Source organism: Triticum aestivum, chromosome 2A (assembly GCF_018294505.1).
Source record: "Triticum aestivum cultivar Chinese Spring chromosome 2A, IWGSC CS RefSeq v2.1, whole genome shotgun sequence".
NCBI lineage: Eukaryota > Viridiplantae > Streptophyta > Magnoliopsida > Poales > Poaceae > Triticum > Triticum aestivum.
The window spans coordinates 52036388-52056967 of record NC_057797.1 but is presented as its reverse complement, the minus strand read 5'-3'; the positions used below and the strand labels follow the sequence as shown (position 1 = coordinate 52056967).

At 50.9% G+C, this 20580-nt stretch overlaps 1 protein-coding gene across 2 annotated transcripts; it reads right to left on the bottom strand.

Moving 5' to 3' along the window:
• Positions 1–6681: 6681 nt before the first annotated feature.
• On the bottom strand, positions 6682–9256 carry LOC123184659 (uncharacterized). Of its 2 annotated transcripts, none has more exons than XM_044596744.1 (3): positions 9104–9256; positions 8862–9026; positions 6682–8262 (listed from the first exon to the last, which is right to left on the bottom strand). In XM_044596744.1, the coding sequence occupies exon 3, from the start codon at positions 7683–7685 to the stop codon at positions 7161–7163; it is 525 nt and encodes a 174-aa protein (XP_044452679.1). In that variant the 5' UTR covers positions 7686–8262; positions 8862–9026; positions 9104–9256; the 3' UTR covers positions 6682–7160. The 2 variants fall into 2 exon arrangements, with proteins under 2 accessions (XP_044452679.1, XP_044452680.1); XM_044596745.1 differs by having other exon boundaries at positions 8862–9018.
• Positions 9257–20580: the final 11324 nt, after the last annotated feature.

Here is a 20580-nt window from a genome sequence, read left to right as displayed (position 1 = left end):
TCCACTCGGGGACCTGTGGTCACCATGCGTCCTCTCGGACCATTGTGGCCAAAGCATACCGAGCGGGATTTTATTGGCCACGAGCAAATGAAATGGAAAAAGACATAGTCGACAGATGTGAAGGTTGCCAGTTCTACTCCAACATGTCTCACAAGCATGCATCAGCCTTGAAAACCATTCCACTCATCTGTCCCTTTGCTGTTTGGGGATTAGATATGGTTGGACCTCTGAGGACTGGCAGAAGCGGCTTCACCCATGTGCTCGTAGCAGTCGACAAGTTCACCAAATGAATTGAAGCCAAACCTATCAAAAACCTCGAAGCAAGTACTACTGTCAGCTTCATCAGAGAGTTAACATTTAGATATGGTGTCCCGCACAGCATCATCACAGATAATGGGTCGAACTTCGATTTTGATGAGTTCAGAGCCTTTTGCGCTCCCCAGTCGAATGGACAAGCTGAAAGAGCAAACGGATTGATTCTCAAAGGACTGAAACCCCGATTGATGCGTGACCTCAAGCATGCAGTAGGCGCCTGGGTCGATGAACTTCCATCAGTGTTTTGGGGATTGAGGACCACTCCTAATCGGTCGACTGGCCGAACTCCATTCTTCTTAGTCTATGGCGCTGAAGTTGTGCTTCCGAGTGACTTGCTCCACAATGCACCTCGACTCGAACTTTTCTCAGAAGACGAAGCAGAACAGGCTCGGCAAGACGCAGTTGATCTTCTGGAAGAGGAAAGGGAGATGACCCTGATCCGGTCGACCATCTATCAGCAAGACCTGCGTCGATTCCACGCCAGAAACATGAGAGGTCGAGCATTTCAGGAGGGAGACCTGGTTCTTCGAGTAGATCAGTAGAAACCACACAAGCTCGCTCCTGCTTGGGAAGGCCCCTTCATCATCACCAAAGTGCTTCACAACGGGGCTTATCGCCTCTACAATGTGGAGCACAATAAAGAAGAGCCACATGCTTGGAATGCGGAGCTGCTCCGCCCCTTTTATACTCAAGCATTCGGATTGTTGAGATGTAATAAGAAATACATTCTAGTCTGACTATCAAAGACACAGTTTCATAGTCTCCTAGATGATTGTTGTTCCTTTTTTAAGTGTTCTAAATCCCCCAGTGGGTGCCTTAGCTGCGAATCCGCTTCGCCTAAGTTCCAAAAAATCCTACCGAGTGATGAGAAAGTCTCTCACTTGGGGGCTTAGCTGCGAATCCGTTTCGCCTAAGTATAAAAAATCCTACCGAGTGGTGAGCAAGTCTCCCACTCGAGGGCTTAGCTGCGAATCCGTTTTCGTCTAAGTATAAAAAATCCTACCGAGTGGAGAGCATGCCTCCCACTCGGGGGCTTAGCTGCGGTCCAGTACTCGTCTAAGTTTAAAAAATCCTACCGAGTGGTGAGCAACCCTCCCACTCAGGGGCTTAGTTGTAGTCCAGTGCTCGCCTAAGTATAAAAAATCCTACCGAGTGGCGAGCAACCCTCCCACTCGGGGGCTTAGCTGCAGTCTAGTACTCGCCTAAGTATAAAAAAATCCTACCGAGTGGTGAGCAACCTTCCCACTCGAGGGCTTAGCTGCAGTCCAGTACTCGCCTAAGTATCAAAAATCCTACCGAGTGGTGAGCAACCCTCCCACTCAGGGGCTTAGCTGCAGTAGTAATCACCTAAGTTTAAAAAACAGGCTACATCCTTATCTGCACGGACGACGAGGTGCAGGTCGACCACGATCTGTCCTTGGAGCTTCGCCACAAATACAACGTCCGCTCCATCCTTATCCACAAGGACGACGAGGTGCAGGTCGGCCACGATCTGTCCTTGGAGCTTCGCCACAAATACAACGTCCACTCCATCTCGATCTGTAAGGACGATGAGGTGCAGACCATGGGCAACACCAAATACCTTTGCCCATGATACTCTCGATTGAGCTGCATCACAAAGTCAGTAGCAATTCAAACAGAAGAAACAAGTTCTACTCGAAGAGTTGAAAGATTCAAAAGCAACCAAAGTTTAGATAAATCCTAGGGTTCCAGAACACAGATTAAAGTACTCAAGCATCAGGCCCGAACGAGTTTAGCGGTTACAAAATCACTCGGCATTCCAAGGCAAATTTAAGGCGACGCATAAAGTTTGTTCACTCTGCATGAGGAGGGCTAGCAGGCTCGACGAACTCGTCCAGATCAATTCCGTCACCAATCCGAGTGGCAGCAGCAATAAAGGTTTCCATGAAGGATTGGAAGCCATGCCTTTTGGTATTGGCAACATTGATCGCTGCCAGCTTCTCTTCTCGGGCTTCCTTGCAGTGGACACGAACCAGCAACAGAGCCACATCAGCACCGCATTGAGCAGATGACTTCTTCCACTCCTGCACTCGGCCAGGGACACCATTGAGTCGAGTCATCAAGGACTCGAGGTCATTCTGGAGCGTCTCCCGTGGCCAAAGTGCCGAGTCACTCCGCGACACCTCAACCTTCAGGCGTGCGAGGTAACCCATGACATTGGCGACGCGGGACTCCAGTCGAAGCACATTCATGGCAGCTTCATCACCGACAGGAGAAAGGATGGGGTCCAAGCCTATCTCGATCCGTCTAGTTTCTTCTTCAAAGTTCTGGCAAAATTCTGCAGATTCAAGGAGTTAATGAGTCGACCGGTTCATGATGGCTTGCAAACAGCAAATCAGTCGGATAAAGAAAAATACCTTCGAGTATAAGGAACAATTTCTTGGCGAGTGCCTCCAAATAAACCTCCAGGTCATTTCTCTTAAGAGAAATACCTTCGATCTTCTCGTTCGAAGCAACTTTGTCTTTCTTCAGACGAGTCACTTCTTTGTTGGCCTCGGTGAGGGCTGTCTTTAGCTTGGCGTTGTCTTCCTCCAGCGCTCCGACTGAGGCCAGCTTCTTGTCAGCAAGTGCGGTCTTCTCCTTAGCCTCCGTCTGCGCAGCTGCAAGGTCAAGATCCTTCTGTACCAGGGCTTGCTTCATGTTCTCTGAAGAATGTGCACTCGGGTCAAAGAAACGAACGAAGAGATAACTTGAGAGATGGTCAAGATAAACAGTTGACAGGTCGTTACCTTCCGTACCAGCTACTTCGTCTTTGGCCCTTTTCAAGTTCTGATTGCCCAGCTCCAAGTCAAGGTTGAGTTGTCTCTGCTTCTTCTCGAAATCGGCGAACTTGGAGATAAGCTCACATGATTTTTACAGTCGGCAAAAAGATACATCAGTAGACAAGATCAAAGATCGGCCGTTTCCGAGTGAATAGAGCTCTAAGACTACCGCAGAATCAAACATTCTACAGTAGTCTCAGGGACTACACCCAGTGGGTGCACTTACCGTGCCCCCACTGGTTCGGATTCCACTCGACATGGTCTGCCCAGACCGAGTAGAAGAAAAAAGAAGAGAAGAAGATATTCTCAGACCCCAACCGACTGCCCGCAGTCGACCGTGGTCTCAAGGACTACACCCAGTGGGTGCACTTAGCGTGCCCCCACTGGTTCGGATTCCACTCGACATGGTCCGCCCAGACCGAGTGGAAGAGTGAAAAAATAGAGACATTATTTTATCAAAGACCTCCGCCAAATCACACATTCGACGGTGGCCTTGGGGACTACACCCAGTGGGTGCACTCTGCGTGCCCCCACTAGCCCAGGACTACAACCGACACAACCTAGTCGAGTCAACTGGGAAAATTACTCGACATAAATTCAAACACCCAGTGGGTGTGCAGATGCGAAGAGCAAACTAACAGGAGGATGCACAAAGAAAAGTTTTCAGGTAGCATATCCTAACAGAACAAACGCCAAGATAAGAGTTCGGACGGAAGTCAACTTACCTGGACATTGGCTCGAAGGGCCGCGCTGGCGTCATAAGCAGCCTAACTGTTTTCATGCACCACCTTCACTCGCTCCATCATTATGCCAGCTTGGCGAATGGCTTCTGCATCGGCGCCTGCCTGGTCTTCTGGAACGTGATGAGTAGTGAAGAACGGGGTTGGCGGTTCAGTCACGGTAGCTTGAAGTTCCGAGGCATGGGGCTGGATAGTTGAAGCAAACACTGGTGCAGTCGACGATGTGGGGCGTTCACTTGATACTGGAACAGCGAAAGTAACAGAAGCCCGAGTCACATCTTTGGGCTGTTGAATCACTAGCTCTGCCACCGACACCGATTGGGACGTCTTGCCAGTTGATGCCTTCTTACTCCTCCTGGGCCTCAGCGGCACATCCTCGTCATCATCTGGAAGATCAATGACATGGGGAGGAGCTACAAAAGAATTAGTCGCCAGAATTCAGTCGGTCAACAAAATGGCTGAGAAAGCAAACACAAGTTTGCAAAAGTCATATCCGGGTTAGAAGTGACCGTGTCTTCTACGTCCTCATCATCATCCGTGTAAGCAGAAGTCCCAGAAGTAGAAGCTCTGCAAGTTTCAAGATTCACTCAGACAAATGAGAAAGAGAGTCGACAGCACAAGTCCTCGATCGAAAAGTGGGGACAAGACATTTACGAGAAGCGACGGGGACGTCGATCTTGATCTTGGGCAGGGTCTTCCGAGGCTTTGGTTCTGCAACTTTCTGCTGCTTTGGGGCCTTCTCGGTTAGCACAGGGGAAGAGGTCCGAGTGCGCTTGGAAGTCTGTCCGGTCGGCCTAGATACTTCGCCACGGACACTCACTGGGTCGTGCTTATGTATGGAACGCTTTTCGTTGCGAGGCGGTGACTCGACTTCTTCACCACTGCTCGAGTCCTCGCTTTCCTCCTCCTCTTCTCCTCCATCAGATTGCCAATCCATACTTTCGCCTCCGCTTTCCTCTCCATCCTGGTTCTGCTCTTGCTCCCCGTTCGGCATTGAGTACGTCTCCGTATAAACCTGCAGAGCAGAAGAGATGACCAGGGGATAGTCGACTCAGTAAGCAACTGCAAGTCAGAATGAAAAACACTCGGAGATAAGAGACCGACCTTGTCTGGTTGGTTGTTGGTGTCGAATGGTAAAACTCTTCGGGACCCCCTAGGGTTGCCCTTGTTCCCTGTCATGCTTTGCACCCACTGTGCCACCGTCCTCTCATCAACGTCCTCCGGATGGATCCGAGTGAAATCTTCAATACCCGAGTACATCCACATGGAGTGATCGCGAGCCTGGAGGGGTTGCATACGTCGACTGAGGAATACCTCGAGCAGATCCATGCCAGTCACTCCCTCATGGATCAGCTGAACTACTCGCTCCATCAACCTGGACACGTCCACCTTCTCTATTGGAGCCACTCTCAAGGAAGTGGGTTTATGGACTCGCGCCAAGGAAAAGGGGGGAGACCTATCGAATGACCAGGGGTCGGCTTGTCTTTGCAATAAAACCAAGTCGACTGCCACCCTCTAATCGAGTCAGGAAGAGTCATCGCAGGAAAAGCACTCTTCCCCCTCATCTGGATACCTAAGCCCCCACACATTTGGATCACCTGGGCTTTCTCGTCACTCGGATTGGCCTTTTTCACAGTCTGTGAGCGGCATGTGAAGATGTGCTTAAACAAGCCCCAGTGCGGTCGACAGCCCAGGAAATTCTCACACAAGGAGACATAAGCCGCAAGGTACGTGATTGTGTTGGGAGAGAAATGGTGGAGTTGAGCTCCGAAGAAGTTCAGGAATGCACGGAAAAAGGGGTGTGGAGGCAAAGAAAAACCATGGTCGACGTGAGTGGCGAACAAGACACACTCACCCTCCTGAGGCTGCGGCTCAGTTTCGTCCCCTGGGAGCCTTCAGGAATCATGCTCGGTCAGCCCACTCTCGGTCAGGTCTTGCAGATCATCCAGCACGAGCATGGATCGGATCCAGTCGCCTTGGACCCAGCCGCGCGGCAGAGTAGATCTTGACGACGACCGCCTAGGCTCGTCTTCTTCCCCTTCGCCTTCGTCGTCGCTTTCTTCGCACGTTCCAGGGCGGCGGTCTTGTCCTTCCCCATTACGGCGGAATGGGCTCGAGGCGGGTGGCGGCGCCGAAAGTGGAGACGGTAGCAGTGGAGAAACAGAGGAGGAAGAAGGAGAAACAGAGGCGCACTGTGCAAAATCCCCCAACCCGACGTCTTATATGGAGTCATTTCCGAGTGACTAACGACTGGGCCCGGGCAATAGTGTCAAATCCCGCAACTGTCGCTCGCTTGGTACGTGGCGAAAAAGGCGACGCGGTGATCGAGGCACCCCTGCCTAATCCGCCTCGATTACCGCGGCCTCCTCCGTCCCGCGCGCTTCCCAAAATTTCGAATCCCGCAAGATCCGGAAACTGCAGAGCAACTTGTCAGACCTGACCTAGACACCCTCCCCTAGGACACCTCCCTAAAAGTCAGAAGTGGTCAAGGGATAGCATCATCCACTCGACCAGAAGCATTCCACTCAGAAGACTCGATGTCACTCGACCACAGCAATAATCACTCGACAGACAGAAGACCGAAAGCCACTCTGAACAGCAACGGCCAGACGTTACTCCACAGACTTAATGGTCATTCATGCCACTTTATTACTAGCGTTATCAGAAATGCACCATCTTTATGTACCTTAAACCCTATGTAACTGAGGGCGGGAGGGGCCTAGCGAACTCTATATAAGCCACCCCTCCTTAGGGACAAGGGTTCGCACCCTCTGTAACACCACACACCTATAATCCAGTCGACCGCCTCCGGGCACCGAGACGTAGGGCTATTACTTCCACCGTGAAGGGTCTGAACTCGTAAATCTTGTGTGTACAACTTCACCATAGCTGGGATCTTGCCTCCTCATACCTACCCCCATTCTACTGTCAGTCTTAGAACCACGACCGTGATCCTCCTCGGCGCGCCGATCAAGCGCACACGATCGGCTATGGAAGAAGCGATCACGCCAAGAGCTGGAGGTCCTTGACCTGTCATTGTCACGACCATGCCGGTCGTCCCTGTCTCGGTCATCATCTCGGCGATGGCAATCGTCATCATCACGACGGCGAGGGAGCCATTCATGCCTGTCCTGCGGCCTTGACTCGCCGTCCACCACACCAAAACGCTAAGTGAACGGGTCGGTGTGCGGTCGACGGGGGATGTTGCCGGCGCTATCCGGTGTGTAGTCTTCAAGCCTGTCGAGATGCACAATGCTCGTCGGCGGATGCCACCATGCCCAATGGCCGAGGATGGGGCACCACCCACACCAGTAGCCACGTGTCAAGCAATGGTCACGTTCTGGACCTTGGGGATGGAGGAGGGGTTCGCAGACCACGCCCAAAGCTTGATGCAGGTGGCGTCCTCTTGACGAAGATTTGCGATGTTGAAGTAGTGGATGAATGTCTCCGGCCCAAGCACTTGAGCAGCGACGGACTCTGACCACGCGTTCAGCGGGGTGCTTTCGATGCAGAGGTAGACGTGGTAGTTGGCCTGAACCACGTCGCAGTGGGCGTCCAGCCTCCAGTTGGAGGAGTGGATGTCCAGGCCGTTGTGACGAAAACGCCCCGGGGTCGTGACCTTGTCGCGGTGATGCGGAAAATCGAACAGAGCAAAGATATCTTCAGGGATGGCTTCTTGGATCTCAGCATCGCTCACCGAGAGCATGTTCCCCCCGAGCCAGATGAACGCGCCCAGGGAAACCAGAGACGCCGCGTTGGCCTCCATGTCCGGCGTGGTGACGATCACCACGTTCCCCTCCTCTGGGTGCATGGACGGGTCACCGACGCGAGGCCCTTGGCGCGGCATGTCGCTCGGCGAGACCGCAGCAGGTTGGCGAGGCGTTTCCGCGGCCGCAGTTTTTTTTTGTGGCTCTGGGTTTTGCAAATGCTGCAAAACCTAGATCTCTTGCTCATCCCTAGAAAGGAGCTTTGCCCCATGCATTTGTTGGTCTGCCAGCAGCTCTCTTCTTGCTTGGTGTCGTTAAACCAAAGAGAGGGTTCACGCTTCCCTACAGTCTATCATCAGGAGCTGCACTTTCTTTTCCTCATTCAGTGCCGGCTTCTGTCACCTTCTTGCTGCCAGCCCGGTCCTCAAGTCCCAGCCCGTCAAGACACTTGTTGAATGGAACCATCACCGGCAGTTATGCTCGAAAAGGCACATCACAGTTCCATACGCCTCTACACTTGCATCCCAAAGTCGAACCAGCTCCAATGCCTTAACATACATTCTGCTGTGCCGAAATGTTAGTGACATGCGGTTGATCTGGTCCTGCTGGTAGTGGTTCAGGTCATCTGGCAAAATATTTCTAGTTTGTTGTGTCCACGGTTTTATTAGTTACTACATGGCTCTCCGGTGTTTCTGTGATCCCAAGATTGTCCATAACCTGCCAATGCATCATGGTTATGTAAACTCATACGTTAATCATATGGATTTAAAAACACCATTGCCTATCCCAAAAACTATAAACAAGTCTGGATTTAAAAATATATGACAATTGTGAGACTGTCATATAGCATGTCACAAGCATTTGGATCAAAATTAATAGCAAAGAGCAAGAGAAAATGGAGAATTTCCGACACTGGGAAATTCTATCAACTGCAAGCTGTCTATTCATTTTCGTCCAATTTTCAGCAATAGCAAGATTGACGTCACTTTTTGATTTTTCCAGAGCTAACGTTTCCCTGAGTTACACAGGATTGCAGTAAGATTTCCGCCACATATTATCTGCAACCAGAGTACTCATCTGCCTTCAACGTTATTCACGTCACCAACAACAATGGCAAAGCAAGAAAATATACACACCGCCCACGGCACAGTCCACAAATATCCTATCAGCTAACTTCCTTATTCTTTTCCTCCTGTTCATCACTGATACGACACACTACACATCTCTTTCCATTCTTCCAGATTTTCTATTTTTGCAGTCGTAGCACGCATGGGTAATCCACACAGAAATAGCACACAGCAAGCATGATTCATTACCTCCTAATCTCACGCGCTCTTGGATCCGGATTCACCCGATTCCGCAGGCGCAGCCACGGAAGACTCCGGAGCCACATCGTCCCGACGGCTACTCACCTCGCTCCCTCCATCGAGATCCGGCGCCGCCACACGTATCGCATTTTGGAAGATAGGCAACCTACCAGGCTGGGCACCGCAGATCAGCACACCGCGGCGACAGAGATTTGCGGAAGGGGTGGTGGGAGCAGAGGAACCGCGCGTACCTGACTACCGGATCCACCGGGAACTCCACCAGAGCATCCCCTTCCACCGCGTCGTTCGCCGCCACAGTCTTTGTCGTCGCCGCCGTCGTCGCCATGGCCCCAGCCCCGAGGCCCGACCCATCAGACAGAAAAGCACGCGTCTCCTGCAATGAATGAGCGGACGGAAAATAATTCTGTACCACCGTCCAAGCACGATGCAACTTCTGTTCCCACGGACCAACTGTTAGTTTGGGCGTCCTACACGGGCCCATCGCTCGTGTCATACGTATTCGTACTCCGCGGCATATGAGCGGGTCATTCCCTCCCATACGACCCAGCGCAATACGGCGATTTCTAGCACTCGCGCGTGCACCAATTAATGCCGTGTCAGGTGACCGATCTTATGGGAAGTTCGGTCCAGATAAGTATATGCCGCTAGAGCCATATCGCCGCTCTCGATATTTACCATTCTAAGCCTTATCTAGATGTAACATAACGATGTCACATCTAAATGTGATGTCAGCAACAGCTTATCCTAAAATAAACCCCACCTCCGCTCTTTGTCTTTGTTATTTTACTTTGTTTGTTTGTCTTTTTTTTTTCTTTCTGTGTATCCTCCGGCCCGCTACAAACAACCCCGACACCCCCTTCCCTGGGACTTATATGTTGTTTGTTACTGGTCAGATCTGGACTGCACCTGTATATATTCATACACACGTATATACTCATCGTTATGTCTTTTCTCTGCGTGCCACGCACACCACGCAAGTAGCCCTGGTAGCTGCTTCTTTATCTTCAGTTTAACCGCACATGCATGCATGCACATACGTGCGCTTGCTCACGCAACAAAATGTTAGCTAGCTAAGGGCATCTCCAGCCATTGGCCTCTCAGGGGGCGAGTTGGTCCCCAGCCGCCGGCCCCAGGGCCGCCCCAGAAACGTTTTAAAATAAAAGAAGTTCGACGAAGTTCGGCTTAAACACGATAAAATTCGGCTAAACACGATAATTTTGGCCAAACACGATAAATTTCGGCACATTTCGGCGAAGTTCGCGGATTTTCATTACATAGCACATATACGTAAACTAATCTAAAGGAAAAACTGGCTGAAGTCGCCACCGTCGCGCCATCGTCGTCGTCGGCCTTCTCCTCCTTGACGCGGGCGCCCCTGCTAGACCCCTGCCCGGCGTCGCCATGGCGGACTGGTGGCGGCGCATCGTCGTCGTCGTCGTCGCTGTCGCAGATGACGACGACTCCGCCTTCGTCGCGGCCGCGTCGACGCTCCGTGAAGCGAAGCAGGGCGGCGCGCTGGCGCTCCTTCGCCTTCTCCAGGCGCTCCTTCTCCATCGCTATGGAGTCCCTGCACGCCCATTCCAGGGCCACGTCGTCGTCGTCGAGCTCCGTCGTCACCGGCGCGGCCGGCTCCTTCTTCACCGGCGCGAGCCCCGGCTTCGTCTTTGGCTTGACGAAGCGCCGAGGAGGAGCCGACGAGGAGGCGCGCCGGCCGCCCTCGTTGATGACGATGCCGGAGCTGCGAGTGCGCCGGCCGAGCGGCGTCTCCGCTGCGGGCTCGGCCTTGACGCCGAGCAGGGCCGGAGTGCCGGAGGAGTGCGATGAAGATCGAAAGGAGGAAGAAGAGGAGGAAGATCCGAACCTCCTTGGCGCCCATGGCCCGGCGCGTCGGTGCTGCGCCGGGGCGGCCGCCCTAGCTGGGTACGCCAACGGTGGGTCGTTGCCGCCCTCGAGGTACGTCAGCACACCCTCGAGTGTGCGGCCGGGGACGACCCACCACAGGTGGCGCCCCTCGCTGTTCTGCCGGCCGCCAACCACCGGCGCGCCGTTGATGGACGCCAAGCGCTGCTGCTGGCGGCGCTCGAAATACGCCGCCCAAGCCACGTGGTTGTCGGCGGCGTACTGGGGGAGGGAGAGTTGGGCGTCGGTGAGGGAGGCGCGCACGACCTCGACTTCCTCGGCGAAGTACGTCGGCTTCGCCACGGCGTCGGGCAACGGGGGAATGGGCACTCCCCTGGCGCTGAGCCTCCACCCTGTCGGCCCGGCGCGCATGTCCGGCGGCGCCGGATGTTCGCCTGGAACAGGAGCCAGGACTCCTGTTCGCGGAGCGAACGGCGGCCAAAACCGTTGGCCGCCGCCTCATCTCTGGGGTAGCATTCTGCCATGGCGACAGGCTCGGGAGAGGTAGACAGATAGAGGGAGGGGCTGGGCGGCGGCGCTCGGGAGAGGTAGGGAGAGGGAGGAGCTAGGCGGCGGCGAGGGGCGGGGCTGGTGTGGGCACAGACGAGTGCAGGCCACCGGCTATATAGCCGCACCGCACCCGTGTGTACGCGTGCGAGGGAGGGGGGCGTCGGCGCGCCGTCCCGTGACGCGCCGCCCGTGAGGAATCAATGGCAAGGCTGACCGGTGGCAGCCTTGGCATTGATTCCCCGCGGGAACCGAGGCCGTTGGGGGAAGACGAGGCGCCGTGTCGCTGACATGGCGGGCCCGCGGCTGTTTCGCGTCAAAACAGTTCGCCCCGGCGCCCCCAGCGCCCTGGGTTCGGCCAAGGCCGGCGAAAATCGGGCTCCTGGGGGCACGACTGGACCGTTCTTTTAGCGCCGGCGTGAAAAAATCGCCTGGAGAGGCCTTCCTGGGGGTACGGCTGGAGATGCCCTAAGCTTCATATATAATGAATCTCTCGCTCTCACAACACGTACATGTATCTGTACCACCACATTGCATTTGTTTACCGTTGATTAATTAATAGTTCCATATTCTCTTTAAAAAATATCTGTACACGAGGCCAAAAGACACATGCATGAAAAAACTTCTAATCTATATAGAAAAACACTTCACTAGTTTGATGTAAAACCTATTTACAAAAATAAACTAAGATGAAAATATAGTCATGTATTGCATGAACATTTTTTTGTAGAAGTGCTCAAGGTTTTTTTTTTTAAAAGCTGTCGACATATTTTCACAATACACGATGACTCTTTTTGAAAGATGCATGATGAACATTTTTAACATACATTTTCAACATACACAGAAAACATTTTCTAAAAAACACCATTAATATTTTTTAATAGGATCGGCATTTTTTAGAAGAAGGCAATTTAAAAATATGATGAACATTTTATAAATACACGATGAACATTTTTTAAAACACGGTAAACATTTTTGAAAAGACAAAAAAGCACATGGTGGAGGAAAATCAAAAGGGGAAAAAAAGATAAGCTAAGGGTGGATATGAAGTGAGTCGGGGCAAGTTGTGCGTCAAGAGTGGACAAACAACTGGGTCTGGCAAGTTTCGTGTCGAGGGTGGACATGGAACTGGATCGGGGTCGGGGCAAATTGCATGTCGATGGTGGACATGCAACCGGATCAGGTCAGGACGAGTTGTGTACCAGTGGTCGACAAACAACTGGGTAAGGCGAGTTGCATGTCGTGGGTGGACATGCAACTAGATCGGGTGATTTGTGTGTCTAGGGTGGACATGCAACTTGGTCGAGTCGGCAAGTTGCGACTCGATGTTGGACTTACAACTGAGACAACTACACAAAAATACGACACCAGTTGCGAGCCGATGGTGAACGTGCAACTAGGAAAACTACGAACCTAGTTGCGAGTCGAGGGTCGGCATGCAACTGGGGACCCTCGACAAACACACATACAACCATAGTTAAGAGTCGATGGTCGGCATTCAACTGGGGACCCTCGACAAACACACACTCCCCTAGTTATGAGTTGATGGTTGACATGCAACTGTGGGCACCGACAAACACACACTCCCCTAGTTGCAAGTCGATGGTCAGCCTGCAACTAGGGACCCTCGACAAACACACACACACACACACACACACACCTAGGTTTTGAGTCGATGGTCGGGTTGCAATTGGGGACCTTCGGCAAACACACACACCCCTAGTTGCGAGTCGATGGTTGACATGCAACTGGGGACCCTCGACACACACACACACACACACACACACACACACACACACACACCTAGTTGCGAGTCGATGGTCGCCATGCAACTGGGGACCCCCGACAAGCACACACACAGACCCTTAGTTGCGAGTCGATTGTTGACATGCAATTGGGGACCCTCGACAAACATAAGCTCCTCGAGTTACGAGTCGATGGTTGACATGTAACTGGGCACCTTCAACGAAACACACGCCCCCTCCCCACAGACACCTAGTTGCGAGTCGATGCTCGGCTTGCAAATGAGGACCCTCGACCAACACTCACACCTTTAGTTGTGAGTCGGTGGTCGGCTTGCAACTAGGGGCACCGACAAACACACACTCACCTAGTTGCAAGTCGATGGCCGGCATGCAACTGGGTTCCTCGACACATGCACACACTCCCTTAGTTGAAAGTTGATGGTCGGCATGCAACTAGGGAACCTCGACATAGTGCCTTGTAAATTTTTATTCTATAAAAAAACAAAAGAAAAAGTGCCTTGTAAATTTTTATTCTATCAAAAAACAAAAAAATCTATCAATAATGGAATACTTGCAACTGGGGACCCTCGATAAACACACATACACCCTTAGTTCCGAGTCGATGGTTTTCTTGCAACTAGGGCCACACAACACACACACACCCGCTAATTGTGAGTCGATGCTCGGCTTGCAACTGGGGACTCTCGACAAGCACACAACCCTTAGTTGCGAGTTAATGATGGACTTACAATTGGGGGGCACGACAAAATTCACACACCTCCTAGTTGTGAGTCGATGGTCGACATGCAACTCAGGACCCTCAACAAACACACACACACACTCCTAGTTGCGAGTCGATGGTGGACATGCAACTAGGGACCCTCGACAAACACACACCCTTAGTTGCGAGTATATGGTCAGCTTGCAACTGGGGGCACGATAAAACACACACACACACACACACACCCTAGTTCCGAGTCGATGGCCAGCTTGCAACTGGGGGCCTAAACAAACACACACCCCGCCCAGTTACGAGTCGATGTTCACATGCAACTAGGGACTCGACAAAACACACACACCCTAGTTATGAGTCGATGGTCGGCTTGCAACTGGGGACCCTCGACAAACACACACACCCTTAGTTGTGAGTTGATGGTCGACTTGTAACTGGGGCACCGACAAACACCCCCCCTAGTTGCCATTTGGTTGTCGACATGCAACTGGGGACTCTCGACAAACAAACAAACAAACACACACAAACACACCCTTAGCTGCGAGGCGATGGTGGCTTGCAACTAGGGGCCATGACAACATACCCCCTCCCCCAGTTGCGAGTCGATGGTTGACATGCAACTGGGGACCCTCGATAAAAAAACAAACAAACACTCTCTCTCTCTCTCTCTCTCTCTCTCTCTCTCTCTCTCTCTTAGTTGCGAGTCAATGGTTGACATGTAACTGGGGGCACCGACAAACACACACACCACCTAGTTGTGTGTCGATGGTCGGCTTGCAATTGGGGACCCTCGACAAACAAAAGACACACACCCTAGTTGTGAGTCGATGGTCGGCTTCCAACTGGGGATCCTTGACACACACACACACACACATCGTTAGTTGCGAGTCGATGGTCGGCTTGTAACTGGGGGCCATGACAAAACACACACACCACCTAGTTGCAAGTACGAGGTCAACTTGCAACTCGGGCCCCTCAACAAACACCCCCTAATTGCGAGTTGATGGTCGGCTTGCAACTGGGGACTCTCGACAAACACACACACACACACACACACACACACACACACACCCTTAGTTGTGAATCTATGGCCAACTTGCAACTGGGGGCCACGACAAAACACACACAGACACACACACACCTAGTTGCGAGTCGATGGTCGACATGCAACTGGGGACCCTCGACACACACACACACACACCCCTAGTTGCAAGTCGATGCTCGGCTGGCAACTGGGGACTCTCGATAAACACACACACACACACACACCTTTAATTGTGATTCAATGGTTGACTTGCAACTTGGGGCCACGACAAAACACACACACACACACACCCTGGTTGCGATTCGATGGTCAACATGAAACTGGGGACCCTTGACATACACACACACACACCTAGTTGCGAGTCGATACTCGACTTCCAACTGGGCTCTCTCGACAAACACACACACACACAACGGTTGCGAGTCGATGCTCGGTTTGTAACTGGAACTCTCGACAAACAAATAAACACTCGACGAACACACACACAACCTAGTTGTGAGTCAACAGTTGACATGCAACTGGGGCTCACAACAAAACACACACACACACACACTAGTTGCGAGTCGGTGGTCACTGGGGACCTTCGACAAACACACACACATCCCTTAGTTGTGAGTCGATGGTTGGCTTGCAACCGGGGACCGTCGACAAACATAAACACACCCTTAGTTGTGAGTTGATGGCCGGCTTGCAACATGGGGCTATTTGACAAAACACACACCGCCCCTAGTTGCGAGTGAATGGCCGACATGCAACTAGGGGCACCGACACACACACCCTTAGTTGTGAGGCGATGGTTGGCTTGCAACGAGGGGCCATGACAAAACACCCCCTAGTTGCGAGTCGATTGTTGACATGAAACTGGTGACCCTCGACAAACACACACACACACACACACACACACACACCTATTTGCTAGTCGATGCTCGGCTTGCAAATGAGGACCCTCGACCAACACTCACACCTTTAGTTGTGAGTCGGTGGTCGGCTTGCAACTGGGGGCACCGACAAACACACACTCACCTAGTTGCAAGTCGATGGCCGGCATGCAACTGGGTTCCTCGACACACGCACACACTCCCCTAGTTGAAAGTTGATGGTCGGCATGCAACTAGGGAACCTCGACATAGTGCCTTGTAAATTTTTATTCTATAAAAAAACAAAAGAAAAAGTGCCTTGTAAAATTTTATTCTATCAAAAAACAAAAAAAAATCTATCAATAATGGAATACTTGCAACTGGGGACCCTCGATAAACACACATACACACCCTTAGTTGCGAGTCGATGGTTTTCTTGCAACTAGGGCCACACAACACACACACACACACACCCACTAATTGTGAGTCGATGCTCAGCTTGCAACTGGGGACTCTCGACAAGCACGCAACCCTTAGTTGCGAGTTAATGATGGACTTGCAATTGGGGGGCACAACAAAATTCACACACCTCCTAGTTGTGAGTCGATGGTCGACATGTAACTCAGGACCCTCAACAAACACACACACTCCTAGTTGCGAGTCAATGGTGGACATGCAACTGGGGACCCTCGACAAACACGCACCCTTAGTTGCGAGTATATGGTCAGCTTGCAACTGGGGGCACAATAAAAAACACACACACACACCCTAGTTCCGAGTCGATGGCCAGCTTGCAACTGGGGGCCTAAACAAACACACACCCCGCCCAGTTACGAGTCGATGTTCACATGCAACTAGGGACCCTCGACAAAACACACACACCCTAGTTGCGAGTCGATGGTCGGCTTGCAACTGGGACCCTCGACAAACACACACACCCTTAGTTGTGAGTCGATGGTCGACTTGTAACTGGGGCACCGACAAACACCCCCCTAGTTGCCATTTGGTTGTCGACATGCAACTGGGGACTCTCGACAAACAAACAAACAAACACACACACACACACACACGCACACACACACCCTTAGCTGCGAGGCGATGGTGGCTTGCAACTAGGGGCCATGACAGCATACCCCCTCCCCCAATTGTGAGTCGATGGTTGACATGCAACTGGGGACCCTCGATAAAAAAACAAACACACACACACTCTCTCTCTCTCTCTCTCTCTTAGTTGCGAGTCAATGGTTGACATGTAACTGGGGGCACCGACAAACACACACACCACCTAGTTGTGTGTCGATGGTCGGCTTGCAATTGGGGACCCTCGACAAACAAAAGACACACACCCTAGTTGTGAGTCGATGGTCGGCTTCCAACTGGGGATCCTTGACACACACACACACACATCGTTAGTTGCGAGTCGATGGTCGGTTTGTAACTGGGGGCCATGACAAAACACACACACCACCTAGTTGCAAGTACGAGGTCAACTTGCAACTCGGGCCCCTCAACAAACACCCCCTAATTGCGAGTTGATGGTCCGCTTGCAACTGGGGACTCTCGACAAACACACACACACACACACACCCTTAGTTGTGAATCTATGGTCAACTTGCAACTGGGGGCCACGACAAAACACACACAGACACACACACACCTAGTTGCGAGTCGATGGTCGACATGCAACTGGGGACCCTCGACACACACACACACACCCCTAGTTGCGAGTCGATTCTCGGCTGGCAACTGGGGACTCTCGATAAACACACACACACACACCTTTAATTGTGATTCAATGGTTGACTTGAAACTTGGGGCCACGACAAAACACACACACACACACCCTGGTTGCGATTCGATGGTCAACATGAAACTGGGGACCCTTGACATACACACACACACACCTAGTTGCGAGTCGATACTCGACTTCCAACTGGGCTCTCTCGACAAACACACACACACACAACGGTTGCGAGTCGATGCTCGATTTGTAACTGGAGACTCTCGACAAACAAATAAACACTCGACGAACACACACACAACCTAGTTGTGAGTCAACAGTTGACATGCAACTGGGGTCACAACAAAACACACACACACACACACACACTAGTTGCGAGTCGGTGGTCACTGGGGACCTTCGACAAACACACACACATCCCTTAGTTGTGAGTCGATGGTCGGCTTGCAACCGGGGACCGTCGACAAACATAAACACACCTTTAGTTGCGAGTTGATGGCCGGCTTGCAACATGGTATTTGACAAAACACACACCGCCCCTAGTTGCGAGTGAATGGCCGACATGCAACTAGGGGCACCGACACACACACCCTTAGTTGTGAGGCGATGGTTGGCTTGCAACTAGGGGCCATGACAAAACACCCCCCTAGTTGCGAGTCGATTGTTGACATGAAACTGGTGACCCTCGACAAACACACACACACACACACGCATGCCTTTAGTTGTGACTCGATGGTTGACATGCAACAGGGACCCTTGACAAACACACACACACACACACACACACACACACACACACACACTTAGTTGCGAGTTGATGGCAGGCTTGCACTGGGGACTCTCGACAACCCCAACCCCCCCCCCCCCCCCCGCACACACGCACCCTTAATTGCGAGTCAATGGTCGACATGCAACCGAGGGCACTAACAAACACACACACCCCTAGTTGCATGTTGATGGCCGGCTTGCAATTGGGGACCCTCGACAAACAAAAACACACGCACCCTCAATTGCAAATCGATGGTTGGAATGCAACTGGGGACCCTCGACAAACACACACACAACCTTAGTTGCGAGTCGATGGTCGGCTTGCAACGGGGGTCACCACAAAACACACACACCCTAGTTGCGAGTTTGATGGTCGACTTGCAACTCGGGCCCCTCAACAAACACCCCCTAATTGCGAGTTGATGGTCGGCTTGCAACTAGGGACTCTCGACACACACACACACACACACACACACACCTAGTTGCAAATCGATGGTGGGCTTGCAACTGGGGGCCACGACAAAACACACACACCCCTAGTTGTGAGTCAAGGATGAACTTACAACTAGGATGAAAAAAAACAAAAACACATGCTCTAGTTGCGAGTCGAGGGTGGGCTTGCAACTGGAACAACTACGGGCCCTATTGCGAGTGATGATGGGCTTGCAACTGGAACAACTACGGGCCTAGTTGCGAGTCAAGGGTGAACCTGCAACTAGGAGGAAAAAAGAAAACACATGCCAGTTGCGAGTTAAGGGTAGGCTTGCAACTGGGATTAAACAAACTATGCGGCTAGTTGTGAGTTCAAGGGGTGGACTTCCAACTGAGACACCTATATTGCGAGTCGAGGGTGGACTTGCAACTGAGTTAACTACACAAAATTACGAATGAGTTGCGAGTCAAGGGTGTATTTGCAACTGGATAAAACAAACTACATACCTAGTTGTGAATCAAGAGTGGACTTGCAACTGGAACAACTATACAAAACTATGATACCATTTGCGAGTCGTGGATGGACTTGCAGCTGAGACAATAACAAACTACGAGTCCAGTTGTAGATTTACAACTCGAATAAAAATCAAAAACTTGCCCTGTCGCTACTTGATGGGTGGACTTGTAATTAGGATAACTACAAGAACATTTACGAGTTGAGCGTGGACTCTACTAATTCTCCACCGGGCCACAAAAAACGCATAGCAAAAACCAACAAAAGAGAAACGAGTCACACCCCTCAAATAACAACATATATGGGCTCATGTGAAGAAAACGTGAGAGCAAGTCGACACAAAGTAGAACGGGGCAGGAGGACACGTGACAAAAAAGTACCAATTGCATGATCAAGTTTATGTGAACTTTAAAACAAACAAATTGGACGATTATAGACTCAGATGAGACATCACCGAGATGAGATTTAGCAAATCCAAAACCAAAAAAATCTCTTCTTTAGCTACAGAGTCAAAGCAAAATAAACAAAATCAGGGAATACATAGACATGTAGCCCTCCACAAAAAAGCTACAGCCCACACAAAAAACTAATACACAAAATGTAAAAATGACCCACTAAAAAAGTCATATCAGGCCTCACTGCTTCACGAGGGACGAACGAAAAACACGACACAACAACAACGAGTACGACTCAGAAGCACGTATATCTAATGGTATATGAGTTAAATGAGACATTGTTAACTCTGATCTAAATGCGAATTAGCAAAACTTATCCAAAACATGCCTAGATCGCGCCGTGAAAATGTCCCAATAAAAGATGCACAGGCGAGCAGACCAATAAGTAGACACCAGATGCACAATGTGACATGGGACGCGTGAAAAAATAACCCACGATCAAGATTTGCACGATATTTAAAGAGAATAAATAACATAGTAAAAAAATCATGAATTTAAAACAAATAAATGAATAAGAAAAAAGAAAAACAGAGAAGAAAAAAGAAAAGGAAAAGGAAACGAGAAAATAAAATAAAAATAAAAAAACAAAGAAAATAGGAGCAGAAAAATCACTTACTTACACTCCTCCCTTCTCACTACAACCCACTCGTCGCATGAAGGATAGGGAAATGAATTTTGTTTTGAGAACAGTAGGAAAATGAATGGGCACCGTCCCCTCTCCTCTCGAGTGAAAAAAAATAACGGCCGCTCTTTCAACATGTTCTTCTAACACCTAAGACAACGAGTAGGAAAATGAAGCCCACAACTAAGACAAACAGATGAAAGCCCACAAACACATCAAGCGGTGCAGACCTACTCGAGCTCGCGAAGAAAAAAACAACAACGGGAATTGGACACAGGCTGACGAGCGTGCGAGGAACAATCAGGTTGCACGAGATTTAAAGACAAATAAGATGACTTAGATGTGACATCCTTAAAAAACATCTAGATGCGAATTAGTCATGTGATATT